The 22,456-nt window shown below is 43.2% G+C and overlaps 1 protein-coding gene across 21 annotated transcripts in view; it reads right to left on the bottom strand.

The window, feature by feature from the left end:
• Positions 1 to 22,456, bottom strand: part of NFASC (neurofascin) — a 204,432-nt gene that overhangs the window by 93,380 nt on the left and 88,596 nt on the right. For 18 of the 21 annotated variants that reach the window (XM_017525411.2, XM_017525417.2, XM_017525413.2 and 15 more), the window contains exon 2: positions 9,568 to 9,676. The exons of the other annotated variants lie outside the window; for them this stretch is intronic. In XM_017525411.2, coding sequence (XP_017380900.1) covers positions 9,568 to 9,676 — 109 coding nt within the window. The remainder of the gene's footprint in view (positions 1 to 9,567; positions 9,677 to 22,456) is intronic. 21 annotated transcript variants of the gene reach the window in all.

Below are 22,456 nucleotides of genomic sequence, written 5' to 3'. Positions count from 1 at the left end.
TCAGATACCGCAGGCATTGCCAGCACTTCCATTGTCAGCCTCTTCCTTTCTCTTTCATCCTGAGGCTCTGGCTAGCTGCACTGGGTTCTGAAATTTGCCTTCAGCACAGGGATCGACTGGGCATGACTGAGGGCCGCCGTCCCCCGCCTCCCCTCCTGCCCTCCGATCCCCATGGCCACCACCCTTCCATCTCTGCCATGCCAATGAAGGAACGCTGCAACAGATGGTGACCCAGCCGTGCTCCTCCCTTCCAGCTCACAGGCATCTGAAGGCCAGGGCTATGAGTCTCCTAGGAAACTCTAACTGTCCCCTGTTGATGCCTAGCCTGTCCCAGGGAGACAGAACACCAAGCAAGTGGAGAAAGAGGGATCTCTGGAGGAAAATAAGATTAGGAGGGGAAGCGGCAGGGAGGGACTCCCCGGCTCCCACTCCCCAGGGAGCATCTGCCACAAAATCACATCTCACCATATCTCCTTCTTTACCCTGGACGAAATGACCCCATGTCTCAGCATCTTCTAAGAAAGTCAGTCTTCTCTTATGGAAGAGGCAGTTAACTACCAAACTCTCCAGGGCAGGACTTGGCGGCAGAGGAAGGCACTCACCCGCCTGCTTCAGGACCTCGGCCTCCCCCACACTCAGGGAGAGAAACCCAGCTTCCTGGCTGGTGTGGGGTTGACCAGTCGGTCTTCTAGAATTTCCACTTAGCCCGGGAAACCTTGTATATGGGATTTGACTCCCTGCTTTCCTCTCCTCCCTCCTCAGGGTTGGAGGGGAGTGGTCTCCATCTGCTCAGTGGCTGTGTTTCACGCCTGGCTCCCTTTCATTGTCGGGGGAGAGATCTGTGGGAGTCAGGGGCTGTGTGTTTAACCATTGATGGCACTCAGCAGGCCCAGCCCGCCTCTCCCTGCCTCGGCTAAGTTCACAGAGGCCAGGGGGATGGGGGAAAATGGTATCAGGTGGTCCTGATTCCCTCCTGGGAAGGGAGTGGAGGGGGACACCTGGTTTTAGGATTAGGGATTTGGCTGAAAAACAGCTGTTTCCTGCTCAACACTTGGAACTAATCTATAGGTTGAAACCTAAACCTCTTGGCTATTACTAAGCTGGGGAAGAGGGAAGGGTTGGGAAAGAAGAAAGGGGGAAGGGACTTTTCCCGCCAGGTGACCACTGTGAAGAGCCAGTGAAAACTTCGTGTTCACACCAGGCTCTCTAGGGGCCAAAGTGCTTTATGAGGCACCATGTTATTCATAAGCCACCAGCGGGACCAGAGCCCCACGAGAAGCCTGAACCTACCAATAAAGTGCAGCCGCTGCTCGGGTGCGAGGTGCCTGCATCTCACTGCCACACCATAGCCAGTTGGGTTATCAAGCCACACAGCTTGGACACAGAGACGTTTGTGTTCTTGTTGTAATGACATCGTGTGGGACTGCCACACATCTTTTAACCATCCACTTGTCACGGACCTTTAAATGGGTTTTCTTTACTTTTCCCCCTACTACCACAACACTGCAAGCACGTCCTTATATTTATGTCCCTATATATGGAGAAAGTGTGGGTGCTGCTTCATGCTGCCTCTTCGACCCAAGGCCAACTAACTGGGGCTTGGCACATTGCAGCCTGGCACAGCAAGCCCAAGGTGGACAGGTGTCCCTGGTCTACAGCCCGGCTTTGCCATTGACACACACCACACAGACTGGCAGTCACGGGCTACATTGGGGAGTACATCACTGATGCTACAATCCAGCCAAACACTCTATGGGTCTTTGGGGCTGTGGATTTCTTCCTCATTACTGCTTGCCTATTTGTGCTCTGGGGGCAGGACTAGGACACATGCATGAAGTGGAAAAGATGCTCAAACGTAGTCACTATACCCTCCCGATTAGCGGACCCAATACCCTGTGGAGGACTTGCTTAAATGAGATTTGTGGATTATCTGTGAGTGGATGTATGCAGGCCCTACTCCCTGGCCCTGCTAGTCACTGACAGCTCTGACCAGTCTCCTGCCATATAAAGATTAGCAGCTAAAACAGGATGTAAAGAAAACAGAAGTTAAGGTGTTAATGCTAGGGGGTATTGCCAGTCTCCACCTGCTGAAAAGCAAGAAGCAAACTCTCTTCTGGGGAAGAATTCTGACCCCACCACCACGGAGAAGAGCCTCCACCTCTCTACAGTTCAAGAACCCAGCTTCTCACTTGCCTCGTCTGCTCCCTTGGGGAGGAAGTTTTCACAGCAATTAGACACACATCCTTCTTCACAGCTGGAGGGAGAGTCTTGTGAAGTTCCCCCAACCCCCTCTCCCCACAAATGGGTAGAGAAGGCATGGGGTATCAAGGCGTCAGGCGGCAGCTGTCTCCAGGGGCTCTGTCATTACAGAGGAGTGGTCAGAGGGAGGGGCATGGTGGGGTGGAGGGTGATAATCTCGTGTGACAGGTCCCCAAGGGTGGGAGAAAGTAAGGAGCAGAAGGTAGAAGTCCAGCAAGGGGGCCTTGGAATTAGTGTTAGAAGGTCTAGGGCTCTTCAGAAGGTTAAACACAGAGCTACCCTATGCCCCAGTGATTGAACAAGCAATATGCAGTATACCCACACAGAGGAATATCACTCAGCCACAAAAAGAAATGAAGTACTGATGTGGCGAACTCTCAAAACATCTTGCTAAGAAGCCAGACACAAAGACCGCATATTGTATGATTCCATTTATATGAAATGTCCAGAATAGGCGAATGTGTAGAAAATAGAGCAGTGGTTGCCTAGGGCTGGAGGTGGAGGTGGGGAAGAGGAGTGACTAATGGCATAGATTCTTGTAAGGGCTGGGAGGGCTGATAAAAATGTCCTAAAATCCATTGTGATGATGGTTGCCCAAGTCTAGGGGCATAAAAATCACTGAATTGTATTATTTACTTACTTTTGAGACAGAGTCTCCCTCTGTCATCCAGCCTGGAGTGCAGTGGCACAGTCTCAGGTCACTGCAACCTCTGCCTCCCGGGTTCAAGCAATTCTCCTGCCTCAGCCTCCCAAGAAACTGGGATTACAGGCATCCAGTGCCAACCCCACCTAATTTTTGCATTTTTAGTGGAGACAGAGTTTCACCATGTTGACCAGGCTGGTCTCAAACTGCTGACCTCAAGTGATCCACCTGCCTTGGCCTCCCAATGTGCTGGGATTATAGGCCTGAGCCACTGCACCCAGCCTGAATTCAATTTACATAGTAAATTGTATAATGTGAATTGTATCTCAATAAAGCTTTCATTTAAAAATTTTAATAAGGCTGGGCACTGTGGCTTGCGCCTGTAATCCCAGCACTTTAGGAGGCAGAGTTGGGTGGATTGTTAGAGTCCAGGAGCTCAAGACCAGCCTGGGCAACACAGAAAAACCCCATCTCTACAAAAACTATAAAAATTAGCCAGGCATGGTGGCATGTGCCTGTGGTCCCAGCTACTCAAGAGGCTGAGGTGGGAGGATCACTTGAGCCCAGGAAGTTGAGGCTGCAGTGGGCTGAGATTGTGCCACTGCACTGCAGCCTGAACAACAGAGTGAGACCCTCTCTCCCCATTAAAAAAAAAAAAAATATATATATATATATATATATATATATATATATGTGTGTGTGTGTGTGTGTGTGTGTGTGTGTATATGAAAAAGGAATTACATAAGGACTTGGAAGGCTTTGTTAGAAAAAAACTGTGATACTTTGAAAAGGAAAATAGGCCGGGCGCGGTGGCTCAAGCCTGTAATCCCAGCACTTTGGGAGGCCGAGGCGGGTGGATCACGAGGTCAAGAGATCGAGACCATCCTGGTCAACATGGTGAAACCCCGTCTCTACTAAAAATACAAAAATTAGCTGGGCATGGTGGCGCGTGCCTGTAATCCCAGCTACTCAGGAAGCTGAGGCAGGAGAATTGCCTGAATCCAGGAGGCGGAGGTTGCGGTGAGCCGAGATCGCACCATTGCACTCCAGCCTGGGTAACGAGAGCGAAACTCCGTCCCCACCCAAAAAAAAAAAAAAAAAGGAAAAAAAAGAAAAGGAAAATAGATACATTTACACATAGAGTTTCAAATGCTCAAAGGAATTAAATGAACTAAGTTTACTAATGAAACCAAACAAGTGATTGCTAAAACCTTTAAGATTTATTAGGAAGATTGTAAAAATTTGTTGATTGAAGTAAAAAGTTTTAGGAATAATTAGATTTGGGGATTTGTACTCATTGAAGATTGGTTAATTAAAAAAAAAAAAAGATCTAGGGCTAAGTTCTTGTATATCACCTCGAGCAAGTCACAAACTGGTCTCTATCGCCACAGTAAATTATAAAATGCTGTACAAAGGGAAGGTGGGTCTAGAATGGCCAGAAATCTCTCCCTCCCTCTTGGAGCAGCTTTCCCAAAAGATATCTGTGCAACCCCACAATCCATCCTTATTTTAAATACCAGCTTCCTCTTCCTGGACCCTGCCAGGCTCCCTGAGTGAGGTGTCTATTTGAAATCTCAGACCATTGTCCATCTGAGGACCCAGCACCTGGACACATCTGCTCATGACATCACTCAAATCAAACTGCTTATTCTGTCCTCGACTTGGGGGATTGCAAGACTAGTTTCAACAGACCATAGTCCTAAAGCCATTTGAAAACCATAACAAGTGATTGCTAAAATCTATAAGATTCTAACTATAAGGCTGAGCTCGAGCAGGGGAAAAAAAGAGGGGCAAGACTATAACCGAAGAACCCTGGCTTGGGGAAAAGAGACCACTTTCAATCCGTTAACCAGATTATGAGCTTCGTGGGGGAAAGGAAGAGCCTTTTGCTTTTTCTTTGGCCCTTCACAGAAGCGAGCATTAGCTCAAAGCAGAATAGGGCTGGGGTTGATAAACAGTGGTGAATGACAAACTACTAGAAAGCTGTGCAGACCAGGGGAAACGTATCAGACAAAGAGGCAGACATTTGTCTCACAAGGAAGCGTGTTTAATCCAGCTGGCACATGTGACCTGCAGCCACACACACCTGAGTTTCTATCCCACCTAGCCATTTATCTGCTTAGTGGTCTTCCACGGTTTATTCTCTCTCTCTGAGTCTGTTTTCTTGTCTTTAAAAGTGGGATAAATGCACTTATTTATTACAAGGTTGCTGTGACAATTCCTAAATGAATAAGCTAATGTACACGTATGGCATCTAATCCAAGGCCTGGCACATAGTTGGCATTCAAAAACTATTGGTCCTTTCTTCACCTATAATCCCAGCACTTTGGGAGGCCGAGGCAGGTGGATCATGAGGTCAGGAGTTCAAGACCAGCCTGGTCAACACAATGAAACCCCTTCTCTACTAAAAATACAAAAATTAGCCAGGCATGGTAGCGGGCACCTATAGTCTCAGCACATGGGAGGCTCGGGCAGGAGAATCACTTGAACCTGGGAGGTGAAGGTTGCAGTGACAGAGCGAAACTCCATCTCAACAACCAAACCAAAACAAACAAACAAAAAACGATTGGTCCTTTTCCTCCCCCGCCAAGTTACAGCTGGTATACTGCTTTGTGATGAGGCTTTGGAGAAGATGGACTTTCAAGCCTACTTTGCAGATCTACAGCGTAGACGACACCTGTGCAGATACCATGCCCTGGCTCTATAGCTAAGGAATGACTGTTTACTCTTAGAGCCAACAGATGGTTTTCTGCATAGGCATTGTTTACTTTAGACCAGAGAGAAAGGGAGGCTCCTATTAAATCCCAGGCCAGCCAAATCCCCTCTGAGTTCCCCTCTCTCCTGCCTTTGCCATGGTTTCTGGAAGCAAAGCACTCCCTACCTGCTTCTTCCACCCATGTCCCATGAACTCTGATGTCAAACCAAAGAGCTGGAGTCAGCCCCAGAGAAGGAGCTGGGTCTTCTGAAGTGACATCCATTCGGCCGCCAATATTGGTTTAGCTGCTGATATTCCAAGGATAGCACATCCCCGGCCGCATTTTAAAAATTCTTTTCTGATGTGATAAGCGGGAGCATAGGGAGGAAAGAACGAAGACAGCAGGAGGGAGCAGCACCTGTTCCTTCCCTCCCTCCCTGAAGCCTTCTGCATTTACATCCCATACAGACATCAGTCTGGATCCAACTGCTATCCTGGCAGGCTTCTACAGGCTGGAGGAGATGTGAAAATACAGCAGGTGTGGGGGAAGGGAGGTGGGAGCAAGAAGGGGGAGGCAGCAGACAGAACGAGGATTTTCCTGATTATAAGATGCACCATTTGTCTAGAGGTCTGGTTGCAAAGCGCTGGCGGCTACGAGTGCTTATACCAAAGACTCTCAGCTCCAGTGGTGTGCGGGAAACCTTGGTGTCTTATGCCCTGGAAGGGCCTCCCTTTGCTAGAGTATATGGTCCTCTTATTAGAAACTCACAGTGTCATGCTGTTTCAAACCTCACAGCCCAGCCTCTGGTGGAAAGGTGGGCTTAGCGAGGCAGAAGGAAAGGCTGAGAGGGGTCTAGAAAATGATTGCATCCCTGCAGCAGAAAGGAGGTAAATGGCACGAGCTATTAGGGGCAGTATCTTTCACCGTTGACACCCCTGTCCCTCACACCTACCGTATAGTTCTCGGCGCCTGGGGAAAATGGGGCTAAGCAGCGGGGCTGCCTCAGGCGCCTGGAATCGGTTTCGGGGCAGCAGGTGTGGAAGACAGTTCCTAGTGAAGCTCCACGGCCCCACCCTCAGCGATCCACAGCTGTGTGTCCTGGGCCCATGCTGTCCGAGGGGGCCTGTGCCAATGTTTCCGGAGAGAGGAAGCCCAGCTTCTCTCTGACAGGCAGAGGGACTCAGGAATGAGTGCAATTAACCAAATAGATCCGTTTGGGAAATTGAAGGCCTGGGGAAGCTGAGTGGCTTCTCCGCCTTGCATCAGAAGGCCAGTGTCTGCTTCCTGTGATGGGAGCTGACAAGGAGCAGAAGTACTGGGGGTGTCGGGAGGGAAGGGGAGAGATGAAGCCTGAGTGTGGAAGGTGCTGCATGCTGGGGTGGGAGGAGGAGGGAGGGGCGGCGCAGGAGCAGATGCCTGGGGCAGCTCCAGATGGCAGTGGCTTCCAACAAAGGGAGAAGAGGCAGAGAAAGGGAGGGCTTCCTCCTTAGGCGGTTTCAGAGCTCACACCTGGAGCCCCAGGGAACACTTGCTCCGAAACAGCTAGGCAGTGTTTCCAGAGAATCTTGGAATGAGCCACCCTAAATACACACACCAGCCCCAAACCCAAATGCTTGCCACACAGGTGCCAGAGTTGGACTACAGGATTCGAATCCAGGCTCTTTCTTAGATGGAGGAAGTTCCTTAACCTCTGTGTACTTTATTCTCTGCCATCAGTCAAACACAGGTAACAATGGGCCCTACCTCATGGGGCTGCTGTGGGAGGGCAGAGCACAGGGCACAGTGCCTGATGCCCAGGGATTGCTGAGATGCTGATCATTATAATCATGACTATTATCATCATCCAGAGAAACCTGGATCAGCATCCCTCGTTTCAGAACTTACCGTACCCTCAACAACTATGTGTCCTGCTGGCAAGTAGTCTCTGCAGGCTTTCTGATTTCTTTTTTAAGGTTCCTCTGTGTGTCTGAAAGTCCTTTGATAGGCGCTGCCCCTTCATGATTTGTGGGTGCTTCGGATTGGAGGAGGCAGTGTGATGTCATAGCAAGAAAAACAGTCTAGGATTCAGGGCAACCAAATCTAGCAGGGGCTGTTTCACTAATTAGTTTTGTGAAATCTTGGGGGAAATAACTTCTCAGAGAGCCTTAGTTTATTCATCAATCAAATGGGGATGATGACAGCAGCCTTGCTCATATCACTGAATTGTGTTGACAGTCAAATGATACAATTAATGTAAATGGATACACTATTAAAAGGGTTCAGCTCAGAACTGATAGTTGATTTTGCTGGTTAATTCGCAGTATCTAGAAGTATGAGCCAGAATGAATTTAACCTGGTCAGGCAGGAGGTGGCAGGGCACGACTCCATGGCAGCCACATCTGTCAACGGGCAGTGAGACTGCCGTCATCAGAGAAGGCAGCCCCCGGGGTTCCTTAGGTGGGGATCTGGTCAGGCTACCCAGAGTGAATGTGTAGGAGGGACAGGGATAGAGAGTGGGGAGGGTGCACGGGAAAGTGTCAAGAGTGGGGACCTGGTGACACAGAGCTGCCCTAACTCCCCAATTCTGTCCCCGTCCAGTTTCACATATACTTTGGACCCATTTAAATATACTGGTACACCGCTTCTGCAATCACACTCCTCCACATGTAGTAAAGGAACGGCATGCCCCCAGCGCCCCGCCGCCCCCAACAAAACACACACTATGCGTCAGTATGTTCAAGTTCCACGTTAGTAACAACAATAGGGTGAAAATACCCTAAGGTCAGATGGATTTCCCAGGAGGTTTCTGAAACCTGACACTATTCTGAGATACATGGCAGCCCTGAAAGGGCCCACACAAGAAACTGCCTTGATGAAACAAGTATATCTGAACTGCCACTGATACGAGACATCATAATAACCCTCAGTTACTAAACGCCTGCTATGTGCCAGGCACCATGCAGGGCTCTTTATCTGTTTATGTATTTACCCTTTAACCTTTACCACAAGGTGTTGGTTATTATCCCCGCTGTACAAACTAGAAAACTGAGGCCTACAGAGGTTCAGCGTTCTCAAGGTCACAAAGCCAGTGGACCTGGAATTCCAGCAGATGTGACTGGATCCCAAATCCATGTCATCAGCACTCTCAGCTTCCACTTTTCAACCCTCTCCATGCCCCACCTCCAGCCCCAACTCTTTCTGGGAGGACAAAAGACACCAAGAGAGGGCGTTGGAGTGAGAGAGACAAACTTTGATGAGGCAGAGATGCCCAAACTCAAAGAACAAGGCAACCTTGCCCTGCTCAGGCCTCCAGGTCAGAGCCTCCCAGCCCAGCAGCCTCGGCCAGTCTGTCACACTATTGCCCTTACTGCTCTGTCAAAATTGCAGCCCTCGGTTGTCACTCGTCCTCGCCTGCCACTGGGGCCTGAGAGTAAAACAGGAGTTGCTGGGAGTAGCAGCAAAATCTAATCCAGAACGGAACAAGGCAGACCCTGGGCACAGGACGGGGCTCAGTGCTGCAGATCTCGGCTGCTTACTGAGCCTGGACAACTAACTGTCCATCTGCCAGGTCCCAGTGCCCCGCCCCAGGGCAGGGATTCCCGGACTGTCCCCAATATGCCAGGGCTGTCAGTCAGGAGCTCCCAGGTTGTGGAGGCCCAGACTAAGTAGGGTGTGGGTCACAAAGCTGTCACCCGATTTGTCTATTAGGTGGACATTGGGACAATGCCAGCGCTAATGTTGGCTGACTGTCCCTGCCAGGGAAGAAGGCTCAAACGCTACCCTCAGCAGCCTCCTTGCAGGGAGAACCTTGGGATGCAGTTCTGCAGCAACTCAGGGCTTCTGTCTCTGGGGAGAAGAAAGGAGATGCCTCTCAGAAGATTCCTGCGGCCAGGCAAACAGGCTTCTCTTAAAGAGAAGGCGAAGGAGGCAGGAATGTCCCCCCACCCTCACCCCTGCAGTAACACACGCCCAGGCCCAAGTCCTGCTTACCTTCTTTGCCTCATTCAGCCTCCTCCTTTCAACACCAGAGGAGACTCCGTTCCAGGCTGCAGAAGGAAGGAAAACTCCAGTGTCCCAAATTGCACATAAGCCAATCAACCTGTCTCAAGCAAGCACAAAGGAAAACCCCAGGGTTACTCTAAGAAAGGAAAAAAAAAAAAAAGGCTTTGTGGTTTGCAGCTTGCTCATTCACTGGGGAAATTACATCTCTGTCTACATCCATTTGTAAAGTTTTGCATAGCGTAACAGCATCTTTGTTCAAAGAAGTTCAAAGCATTCTGCAAAAAATAAAACAAAACAAAACCAAAAAAGAGAAAACAGGACAGATCCTGCCAAAGTGATTGGCTCTCTCATCCGTGATCATTTCTTAGTGCCCTGACACCATAGTCTAATTGCTGATTCCCTATTCACCGCAAGAACTAAAGCTATATCTCGAAGAATCTCTCTTACACCAGGGGAGAACTTACTCATAATCATCTCCTTAATTTTTTAGCTTCCTAGGAGAACTACCATGTTTTTCTTCTCTGTCTACTGATAAGCAAACCAAGTTTACCATAAATAAATCTATAACACATTGAAAGGGGATCCAATTTCAGGGTCAGGAGATGCAAATTTTAAATCCTGGTTATGTCATTTAGAGTAGGACACTTCCCTATGTGTGACTCAATTTCTGAATCTGTAACATGGGGAGAATGCATGACAGAGTGGGTCAGACCATTAGTTAGCGGAGTTCAAGTCCAGTTCTTTTGAACAACATATAACCTTTCTTGGTAGAGATAACATATTCCATTTTGTCATTTGTTGCAACATTAAAATGTGTCTGCAGGAGGCTGGGCATGTTGGCGCATGCCTGTAATCCCAGCACTTTGGGAAGACGAGGAGGGCAGATCACTTAAGGTCAGGAGTTCGAGACCAGCATGGCCAACATGGAGAAACTCTGTCTCTACTAAAAATACAAAAATTAGCTGGTTGTGGTGGTGCCCAGCTGTAGTCCCAGCTATTCAGAAGGCTGAGGCAGGAGAATGGCTTGAACCTGGGAGGCAGAGGTTGCAGTGAATTGAGATCGTGCCATTGCACTCCAGCCTGGGCAACAGAGCGAGACTCCATCTCCCCTCCTCCAAAAAAAAGTGTCTGCAGAAAATGGTATAGCCCACCCTTGTAGAGGGGAATGTGACAATAGCTATCTAAATAAGTATGCATTTACTCTTTGGCCCCACAATCCCAATTCCAGGAATCTATTCAAAATATACCCTATATGACTACAATCCCCAAGGTTCTTGTTAAGTGAAAAGCACATGACAGAAAATAATGTTTAATATGCTACCATTTATTTAGGAAACAGAGGAGGAATGCAAAAATATATATACATTTGCTTACATATTTTAAAAAGACAATAAAATGATAAAGCATAAAATACATTTTAGAAGACCTACAGGGGCGGGAGGCCATGGCTCATGCCTGTAATATCAGCACTTTGGGAGGCCAAGGCAGGTGGATCACGAGGTCAACAGATCGAGACCATCCTGGTCAATATGGTGAAACCCCGTCTCTACTAAAAATACAAAAGTTAGCTGGGCATGGTGGCATGCGCCTGTAGTCCCAGCTACTCGGGAGGCTGAGGCAGGAGAATTGCTTGAACCCCAGGAACCGGAGGTTGCGGTGAGCCGAGATCACGCCATTGCACTTCAGCCTGGGTAACAAGAGCTAAACTCTGTCTCAAAAAAAAAAAAAAAAAAAAAAGACCTCCAGGGGCCAGGTGCGGTGGCTCAGGCCTTGTAATCCCAGCACTCTGGGAGGCTGAGGCGGGCAGATTGCCTGGCCTCAGGAATTGGAAACCACCCCAGGCAACACGGTGAAACCCTGTCTCCACCCACATACAAAAAATTAGCTGGGCGTGGTGGCTCACACCTGTAATCCCAGCTACACAGGAGGCTGAGGCGTGAGAATAGCTTGAATTCAGGAGGTAGAGATTGCAGTGACCCAAGATCATGCCATTGCACTCCAGCCTGGGTGACAGAGCAAGACTCCGTCTCAAAAAAAAAAAAAAAAAATGACCTACAGGGAGAGGGAGACATGAAGTGCAGGGACAGACAGAAGCTGGGCTTTATTAGACATTGTTACATGGATTTGCTTTGGAATATGTAAATATTTGACATAATTACAAGACATAATTAAAAAGTTTCAAAGAGGCTGGGCACGGTGGCTCATGCCTGTAATCCCAGCACTTTGGGAGGCCGAGTTTGGCGGATCACTTGAGATCAGGAGTTCAAGACCAGCCTGACCAACATGGTGAAACTCTGTCTCTACTAAACTTTACAAAAATTAGCTGGATGTTATGGAGGGCACCTGTAATTTCACCTGCTTGGGAGGCTGAGGTATGAGAATCTCTTGAACCTGGGAGGTGGAGGTTGCAGTGAGCTAAGATTGTGCCACTGTACTCCAGCCTGGGTGACAGAGCAAGACACTATCTCAAAANAATTACATAAAGATGAAAATAAAATGAAAGAAATGAACCTTTGAGTTAAGTTGGTTGGCACACTACACATAGATTAAAACAATAGTAATTTGACTGTGTATCCTTATCAGGATGTCCAATCTTTTGGCTTTCCTGGGCCACACTGGAAGAAGAATTGTCTTGCGGCCACACACAGAATACACTAACACTAAAAGGAGTTTAAGCAATTGCAAAAAAGTCTCATAATGTTTTCAGAAAGTTTATAAATTTGTGTTGGGTCGCATTCAAAGTCATTCTGGACTGCATGTGGCCTGTGGGTTGGACAAGCTTGCCTTAGATAGATGCACCCTAAAGATAAAAAGAACTGCCCTGTGCCCCACAAGAAATTCTAAACTGTTTTAAATAATTGTATTAAATAATCATATTATTGATGGTACTATAATATTATTATATGTCCATTGTGGAATAAATCAAATAAGTAATACTGTTGATGTTGATTGGAAACAAGATTTGCTGGCTGAAAGGAGATACAAATGTAAGATTGAGGAGATTGGGTAAAAATTCTGTAGTCTTGATTGTGAACTGGGGGTATCAGTATGCCGTTCATGTTTTAGGTTAATCACACACATGTGTGCATGCATGTTTCCTAGCTCTGTTCACTGTAAGGCCTAGAAACAATGACCATCCTAGTAGGAATGAGCACCTCTAACAATCAGATTATGAATTCTAAATACCATTCCCTGAGAAGGAGTTGGGCCTCCTCAGAGAAATAACTGACTCCAAATTTGATGTGGCAAACATACAAGATAAGCCTAGAATATCCTGTCATGCCAAAAAAGCAAACAGAGTGTTAAAGACTATGAGGATCACATCAAAAGGACTCAGAAACCAAGCAGAATAAGGTTTCTGTGGTCAAGCTGAGTATCAATATGGATAATAACTGCAACAGGGAGAAATATAACCAATGCATTTAAGTCTATGAATTCCCAATAATATTTTAAAAGAATCCTAAATAAGCCATTAGTCACATTTGAAGGATGTCAGGGAAATACCTCACTATGTAGAAAACTGTTTAACAAAAGAAAAGGGGGAGTGGGTGGGGGCATAGCTGAAACAAGATTGGCCTTATATGATAATTATTGACAAGGATGATGGATACATAAATTTCATTATATTATTCTCTCCTTTTCCATAAAACATTTTCAAAGTAAAAAGTATTTTAAGTGATAGAACAGGTCAAGAAATAGGAAATCATTGGAATATTACTTCTTGAAACTCTTCTAAATGATAGACATTTAATCCTAACAGAAATCCAGTACGACATGATATAGATATTATTATTTTAGAGACAAGGTCTTGTTCTGACACCCAGGCTGGAGTGCAGTGGCAGGATCACAGCTCACTGCAGCCTTGACCTCTGGGACTCAAATGATCCTCCCACTTCAGCCTCCCAAGTAGCTGGGCCCACAGGTGTGTGTCAGCACACTTGGCTAATTTTGTTTATTTTTTGTAGAGATGAGGTCTCACTATGTTGCCCAGGTCGGACTTGAACTCCTGAACTCAAGAAATCCTCCTACCTTGGCTCCCAAAGTGTTGGGATTATAGGCATGTGCCACTGTGCCCAGCCTGATATAGACATTATTATCCCCATTTACACCTGAGGAAATATGTGTAAAGAATCCATGTGATGCTGGGCACGGTGACTCATGCCTGTAATTTCAGCACCTTGGGAGGCTAAGACAGGTGGACTGCTTGAGCCCAGGAGTTCAAGACTAGTCTGGGCAACATGGCGAAACCTTGTCTCTACAAAAAACCAGAAACCAAAAAACAAAAAAAAGAATCCATGTGAGTCAAACCCACATGTTCTTATTTCAAAGGCCCACTATTCCACAGTTGCCTCTCTAACACCCTCATTGGTATATCTGGGTTAATAAAACCTTTCTTTCCTATATGAGAGTTGTCAGGGGACCGCAATGAAATAACATAGAGGCAAGCACTTGGAAAACCAAATCTTCATACAAGTATTTTACTGTCATTTGAAAATTAGAGATCAGATCTACCTATAGGATTGCTGTGGAGATCAAATGAGGGCAGCGATCTGAGGATAGATGGACAGATATATAGACAGACAGACAGACAGATAATCCTTAAAGATGAATGAAGTTGTAATTATCTCCAGTGATTTGATCATCAGTCATAGGACTTTAGGCTTCATGAAAATTGAAACTTAGAATCCAGGAAATAGGCTCTCCCTCTGACTTAGGCCTAGGAAGGTTTCAGGAAAGACACCTGATACTCCAGGGAGGAACAGGGACCAAGAAGGCACATGATATCCTGCAGGCTGCAAGAAGAGCAGCTCTAGGTCACAGCAAGGCAGAGTCCATGGTCAGTTTTCCAGGCACTTGGATGCTGTCCCTAGATCCTAGAAGGTCAGATAAAGCAGCCATGCTGCAGACATCTGCTGGCTTCCTCTGAAGGAGGTCTGAGCTGGAAGCGAGGAGAGTAGGTATGGAAGACACTCCCCAGCAACAAAAGCAGGATCCAGCATATGCGACTGATGACAGGGAGTGTCTGGGGTTGCTAACAAGCTCTAACATTTCTTTCTCTCAGCATTCATATCTTAATGTCTGTCTGGGGGTTCTTTACAGATCTTTCCTCAGCAAATGTTTATTCTCAGACTGTCCTTCCCTCTGCCATGAAATATAAGTTGGTCTGGTGATTTCTTACACTTTTTCATCTTGGAATTCCGTAATTCCATAAGGACATATTTCTAAAGAAGCACACAATCAAAATTCTCCTGACTCGTGGTTCATGTGCATCCACCCCCTGAATATTTAGTCTGTGTTCAGGGCACAAAGATCATTCTGTCTCTGTCTCTCAGGATTCTTACTTAAACATTTAAAAAGTTATTTTACTTACTTTTTGAATAGCTAATCCCTTCACATGGCATGAAACTCAAATGATACAAAAGTATAGACAGTATACTTTTGAGATGAGCCTAGAACATCTTCCTTCCAACTCTGTCCCACAGCTTCCCGAGCTCCACTCATCCCCTGTCCCTGGACAACCAGTTATTAGTTTCTTATGTATCCTTCCAGAGATAGTCTCTGCAGACATATATACACATGCATGCGTTTTTTAAAATTCTAGCATACTATACATATTTTCCTTTCCTTTGCTTTTTGCCATTAACAACTATCTTAGATATACTTCTATATTAGTTTATATAAAACTGCCTTGTTATGTTAAAAACTCTGTGGTATTTCATTGTATAAACATATAATTATTTACTTAATCCTCTACTGATAGATATTTAGGTTGCTTGTAGTCATTTCATATTAAAAATTGCTACAATACATATCTTTGGGTAAATGTGATTCTTATATTTGTAACACTATTTTTCAAATAAATTCTTGGATGCAGAATTTCCAGGTCAAAGATAATGTGACCAAGTTGCTCTCCATGAATGTAGTGACAATTTATACTACCACCAGCAATGTATGAGAGTTCCTGTTTCTCATTCCTTCCCCAATATGTTGTGTTACTAATCTTTTTGATCTCTGACAATCTGACACACAGAAATTGGCATTTCTTTTGTGGTTCTCTTACTATAAGTAAGACTGAGTATTTTCATTTTATTGTATTAGTCCATTCTCACACTGCCATAAAGAACTGCCCAAGACTGGGTAATTTATAAAGGAAAGAGGTTTAATTGACTCACAGTTCAGCATGGCTGGGGAGGCCTCAGAAACTTACAATCATGGTAGAAAGGGAAGCAAACATGTCCTTCCTCACATGGTGGCAGGAGAGACAAGAATGAGAGCAGAGTGAAGGGGGAAGCCCCTTATAAAACCATCAGATCTAGTGAGAACTTACCATAGCGAGAACAGCATGGAAGAAACTGCCCCCATGATTCAATTACCTCCCACCAGGTCCCTCCCACCACATGTGGGCATTATGGGAACTACAATTCAAGATGAGATTTGGGTGGAGACACTACCAAACCATATCAATTTCAATATTCTATTATTTGCCCATTTCTCTACTGGGCAGTTGGTTGATTCTCATCAGTTTGAAGGAACTCTTATCAGGATACTCCTTGTCTATAAGAAGGGCTGCAAATTGTCCACATCATTATTTTTATCCTGACTTTATTTGTGGTGGTTTTGCTATGCATGAAATTTTTTTCATAGTTGATTGGATCTTTTCTATTTCACTATGTTTTGTGTCATATTTAGGCCTTCTTTTTTCAAGATTATTTTTATGTTTCCATGTTTTTAATATTTCTATGGTTTAATTTCTTTCTTTTTCTTCTTCTTTTTTTTTTTTTTTTTGAGACAGGGTCTTGCTCTTTCACCCAGGTTGAAGTGCAGTGGCATGATCACGACTCACTGCAGCCTTGACCTTCCAGGCCAAGTGATCCTCCCACCTCAGCTTCCCAAGTAGCTGGAACCACAAGCACTGAACCCATAGCTGCATACCTGGCTAATTTTTAAATTTTTTGTAGTGACAGGGTCACCATGTTGCCCAGCCTGCTAATTTCTTTGTGCTTCAATCTTAATCCATCTGAAACTCACTTTGAAATCATGTGAAGAAGGGATCTAGTTAAAAATCAATTGAGTCTAAATGTGGATCTATTTATGGACTCTCTATTCTACTCGCTCATCTGTTTATCCCTTCATGTGCTGGTATCACACCATTTTAATTACTGTAGTTTTATAATCGGGTTTATACTCTTTAAAAACTTTTTTCTGTTTACTCTTGCTTGTCAAATTTTTCATAGATTCCTCTAGAATCAGATTTTTTCATTCCTAAAGAAAATCAAGTAATATTTTTATTGGAGTCATATTAAAATTACAAATTAACTTAGAAATGACATGATGTTGACTCTAAGAATGTGATATGAATTTTAACTTATTCAAATTTTCTTTGGAATTCTTCAATTTCATTTAAAAATTTTATTGTACAAATCATGAACTTGTTATATTTATTACTATGCATTTGATCATTCATTAAGCTATTTTAAATAATTGTTGCATACTAATTTTAATCCTACCATATTGAAAGTTATTTTTCTATTTTTAAATTAAAAAAAATTTTTTGAGATAGGGTCTTGCTCTGTCATTCAGGCTGGAGTGCAGTGGCATGATCACAGCTTACTGCAGCCTCAACCTCCTGGGCTCAAGTGACCTTTCCATCTCAGCTTCCCAAGTAGGTGGGATTATAGGCATGTGCTACCATGCTCAGCTAATTTTTAAATTATTGTTTTGTAGAGGCAAGGTCTTTAGAATATGTTGCCTAGGCTGGTCTCAAACTCCTGGGCTCAGTGATCTCCCCTACCTCAGACTCTTACAGTGTTGGGATTATAGGCATGAGCCATTGCGCCTAGACCACACATTTTTTTAAATTTAAATTTAAATTTTTAGAGATGGAACCTTGCTCTGTCACCCAGGTGGGAGTGCAGTGGCGTGAACATAGTTCACTGCTGCATTGAACTCCAAGGCTCAGAAAATTCTCCTGCCTTGGCCTCCTGAGCAGCTGGGACTACAGGTGCATGCCATCAAATCAACTAATTTATTCTTATTTATAGTTTTAGAGATGGGGGTCTTGCCATGTTGTCTAGGCTGGTCTTGAACTCTTGGCCTCAGGTAATCCTCCTGCCTCAGCCTCCTGAGTAGCTGGGATTATAGGCATGAGCCACTGTGCCTGGCTTGAATGCGATTTCTAAATAATCCATAATTCAAAGAGAAAGGTTCAATTGAAATGAAAAAGTACATTGAACTGAATGAAGATGAAAATACAACATATCAAAATCTGAGGGACACAGCTAAAGCACTGCTCAGAGGGAAGTTTATATAACTAAATCCACACATTAGAAAACAGGAAACACCTCAAATCAGTCACCTAAGGTCCCACCTCGAGAAACTAGTAAAAGAAGAGTCAACTTCCCACCCTAAAATCTAAAAGCAAGCAGAAGGAAGGACATAATAAAGAGCAGAAATCATAAAATAGAGAACAAACACAATAGATAGAGAAAAATCAGTGAAACAACAAACTGCTTCTTTGAAAATATCAATTCAATTGACAATCCTTTAGCAAAACTGAAAAATAAAGAAAATAGGAATGACGCTATTATCAATCCCAAGAATGAAAGAGGGATGCCTCTACAGACCCTGCAGACAAAAGGGCTATGAGAAACAACCAGGAAAGCTCTACACGCATAACTTTAAAACTTCGGTGAAATGGGCCCTGTGCAGTGGCTCATGCCTGTAATCCCAGCACTTTGGGAGGCTGAGGCAGGTGGATCACCTGAGGTCAAAAGTTCAAGACCAGCCTGACCAACATGGAGAAACCCCATCTCTACTAAAAATACAAAAATTAGCTGGGTGTGGTGGTGCATGCCTGTAATCCCAGCTACTTGGGAGGCTGAGGCAGGAGAATCACTTGAACCTGGAGACAGAGGTTGCAGTGAGCCGAGATCCCACCATTGCTCTCCAGCCTGGGCGACAAGAGCGAAACTCCATCTCAAAAAACAAATAAGCAAGCAAGCAAGCAAGCAAACAAACAAAAAAACTTAGGTGAAATCAACCAAGTTCTCAAAAAACAAAAACTATTGTACTTCCCAATATGTGATAGATAATCTGAATTCCTTTATCATTAAGAAAATTGAATTAATAATTTAAAAACTTTCAAAAAAGGAAACTTTCAGACCAGACGGTTTCTTTAGAGAATTCCTCCAAACTATTAAAGAAGAATTAACACAAACTCTACAAAATCTCTTTTATAGAAGAGAAGAAACACTTCCTAATTAATTTTATGAAGGTAGTGTTACTCTTATACCAAAACCAGACATAGGTAGTCCAAAATTTTAAAAAGAAGATGAAACAAAAGAAAAGGAAAATTATAAATCAATAACTCCCTCACAAATACAGACACAAAGATTCTTAACGGACCGTGTGAGGTGGTAAGGCACAAGGATTGCTTTAGGCCAGGAGTTCAAGACCAGCCTGGGCAATATCTCAACATCTCCATTTCTTTAATAAAATGTTAAAATGTTAACATTCTTTAAAAAAATCCTTAACAAAATATAAGCAAACAGAATTCAACAATAAATACAAAGAATTATACACCATAGCCAAATGGGGTTCATTCCAGGGATGCAAGGCTGGCTCCACATTCTAAAATCCATCAGTATAATCTACCATATGAACAGGCTAATTAAGAAAAATCACACGATCATGTCAATCAATGCAGAGAAAGCATCTGACAAAATGAAACACTCATTCATGATTTTTTTTGAAACCCAGAAAAAGAGGAATTGAGAGAAATTTCTTCAGTGTGATAAAAAAAAATTACAGAAAATACACAGATAATGTTATACTTGATGGGGAAAGACCAAATGCTTTCTTTCTAAAATTAACAACAAGGCAAGGATATCTGCTTTCATCACACTTATTTAACACAGTGCTGAAAGCTCTAGCCAAAAAAAAAAAAAAAAAAAAAAAAAAAAAAAAAAAAAAAAAAAAAAAAAAAAAAAAAAAAAAAAAAGGAAATAAAATGCATATAGGCCAGAAAGGAAGAAATAAAACTGTTCTTATTTGCAGATCATATGCTGGTCTACATAGAACATCTAAAGAACTGATATAAAAAAATCTCTTGGAACGAATATATGAGGCCATGCAAAGTGGCTCACACCTGTAATCCCAGCAATTTGTGAGGCTGGAGGTGGGAGGATAGTTTGAGGTCAGGTGTTCAAAACCAGCCTGGACAACATAGCAAGCCCTTCTCTCTACAAAAAAAATGTTAAAAGATTTTAAGGTAGCTAGAACTGGTGGAAGGATCCCTTGAGCCCAGGAGTTCAAGGCTGCAGTGAGCTAAGAAGTTGTCAAAGAAGGTGCCACTTTGTTCCTGCCTGGGCAACAGAGCAAGCTCTTGCTTCTCAAATTAAAATAAATAAATAACTGAATACATCAAAGTTGCAGGATACAAAAGGAACATAAAAATTAATCAACTATATATACACATAATAAACATAAGAAAACAAAAATTTTAAATACGATAACAATTACAATCTACAAAAATACTTAGCCATAGAATGAACAAAACATGTATAGGACATGTATGCTAAAATGACACAAAACTGATTAAATAAGTCAAATATCCACGTAAATGAAGAGGCCTACTCTGTTCATAAACTGGAAGACTCCACACAGTATAGATGCAATCTATCTCCAAATTGATACATTGGTTTAATGCAACCCTTATCAAAATCCCAACAAAATTTTTAATAGCTGGACAAGATTATTTTAAAATTTATATGGAAATAAAAAGGAACAAGAATAGCTAAAACAAATTTGACAAAGAAGAAAACATAGGAAAATCAGTCTACCCCATTCAAAGACATTATATAGCTACAGTAACCAAACCTGCATGGTATTGGTGAAGGAAGAGATGCAAAAAAAACCCAAAAGTAGACCCACGCATATACTCAACTGATTTTTAATAAAGATGCAAAAGCAATCTTTTCAACAAATGGTGAAAAAATAGTCTTTTCAACAAGAGGTGCTGAAATAATTGGATATCCTTAGGCAAAAAAGAAAGAAAAAAGAAATTTAACCTAAGTCCTTATACAAAGACAAACTCAAACTGGACGGCTGACTTAAACATAAATGTCAAACTAAAAACTTGTACAGTAAAAATAGAAGAAAATTGTTGCAACCTGGAGCTAGGCAAACAATTCTTAGATTTGAAACCAAAATATAATTCATAAAAGGAAAAATTTATGGATAAACTGAACTTCATCAAAATTAAGCTTTTATCTGTGAAAGATGATGACGAGTCGGAGAAACCACACAGATGACAAAGAACTAGTTCTAGAATATGTGAGGAACTCTCAAAATTCAGCAGTAAAGGCACAAATAATCCAACTAGAACATGGGCACAAGACATGAAAACACATTTCATCAGAGTAGATATACAGAGAGCAAATAAGCACATGAAAAGGAGTTCAACGTCATCAGCCATTAGGGGAATGCAAATTAAAACCACAATGAGAAAAAAATAGTGAGACATTACTACACACCTATTAGGATGACTAAATGAAAAAAAAAATAGTGACAACACCAAAGGCTGGTGCAGATGTGGAGAAATGAGATCACCATATGTTGCCGGTAGAAATGTACAATGGGACAGCCAGGTTTGACAGTTTCTTAAATAATTAAACATGTAACTATCATACGACCCAGCAAATATACATCTGGGCATTCATCCCAGAAAAATGAAGACTATGTTCACACAAGAGCCTGCACATAAATGTTTATAACAGCTTTATTCATAATAGCCAAAAACTAGAAACAATCCAGGTGTCCCTCCATGAGGGAATGGTTAAACAAACTGTGGTAGGCCCACACCATGGAATACTACTCAGCAATAAGAAGGAATGGACTATTGATACTATTGATACATGCAGTAACTTAGGTGAATCCCCAGAGAATTATGCTGAATGAAAAAGGCCAATCCCAAAAAGTCACATACTGTGTGATTCCATTTACGGAGCAGAAATGATAACATTATAGATAACAGATTAATGGTTGCCAGGGGTTAAGGAAAGGGGAGGTGGTAGTAGGAAATGGGTGTGGTCATAAAAGGACAACATAAAAGATCATCATCCTTCTGGTGATCTTGACAGTATAATGTCAATTTCCTGGTTGTGATATTGTACTACAGTTTTTCCATTGGGGGAATCTGAGCAAAGTATAGTGTTATCTGCTACAACTGCATGTGAATCTATAATAGTCTCAAAATAAAAAGTTTAATTAAAATAGTTTTCAGTTGATTCTTTTTGTATTTATGTAAATAATTATATAATCTGTAGATAATTATAACATATCTTCCTTTCCAATTTTTATACCTTACATTTTTCTCTTGACAGAATCAATTTAATGTTAGTGAAAGCAAAAACAAATAAGGGGGAAAATCTATTACCATATAAAGTAATACAAACTGGATGAAAACATTATAAAAATATATTCTCAGGTTGGGCATGGTGGTTCACATCTGTAATTCCAGCACTTTGGGAAACCAAAGTGGGCAGATTGCTTGAGCCTAGGAGTTTGAGACCAGCCTGGGCAACATGGCAAAACTCCGTCTCTACAAAAAATACAAAAATTAGCCAGGCATGGGGTATGTGCCTGTAGTCCCAGATACTTCGGAACAGCTTGAGCCCAGGCGGTCGAGGCTGCAGTGAGCCATGGTTGTTTCACTACACTCTGGCTCTGGTGACAGAGCGAGATCCTGTCTCAAAAAACCGAAAAAACAAACACACACACACACACACACACACACACAATTCTCATTATGTGTTAGCATGTAGCATAGATTCTAAAAACTAAAACACTTTCCCAAGTGTATTTAAAAGCTATTTCT

The sequence above is a fragment of the Cebus imitator genome, unplaced genomic scaffold (assembly GCF_001604975.1).
Source record: "Cebus imitator isolate Cc_AM_T3 unplaced genomic scaffold, Cebus_imitator-1.0 Scaffold38, whole genome shotgun sequence".
In the NCBI taxonomy this organism is placed as follows: Eukaryota; Metazoa; Chordata; class Mammalia; order Primates; family Cebidae; genus Cebus; species Cebus imitator.
Note: the sequence above shows the minus strand (reverse complement) of the source record. Positions and strands in the feature narration are given on the sequence as shown.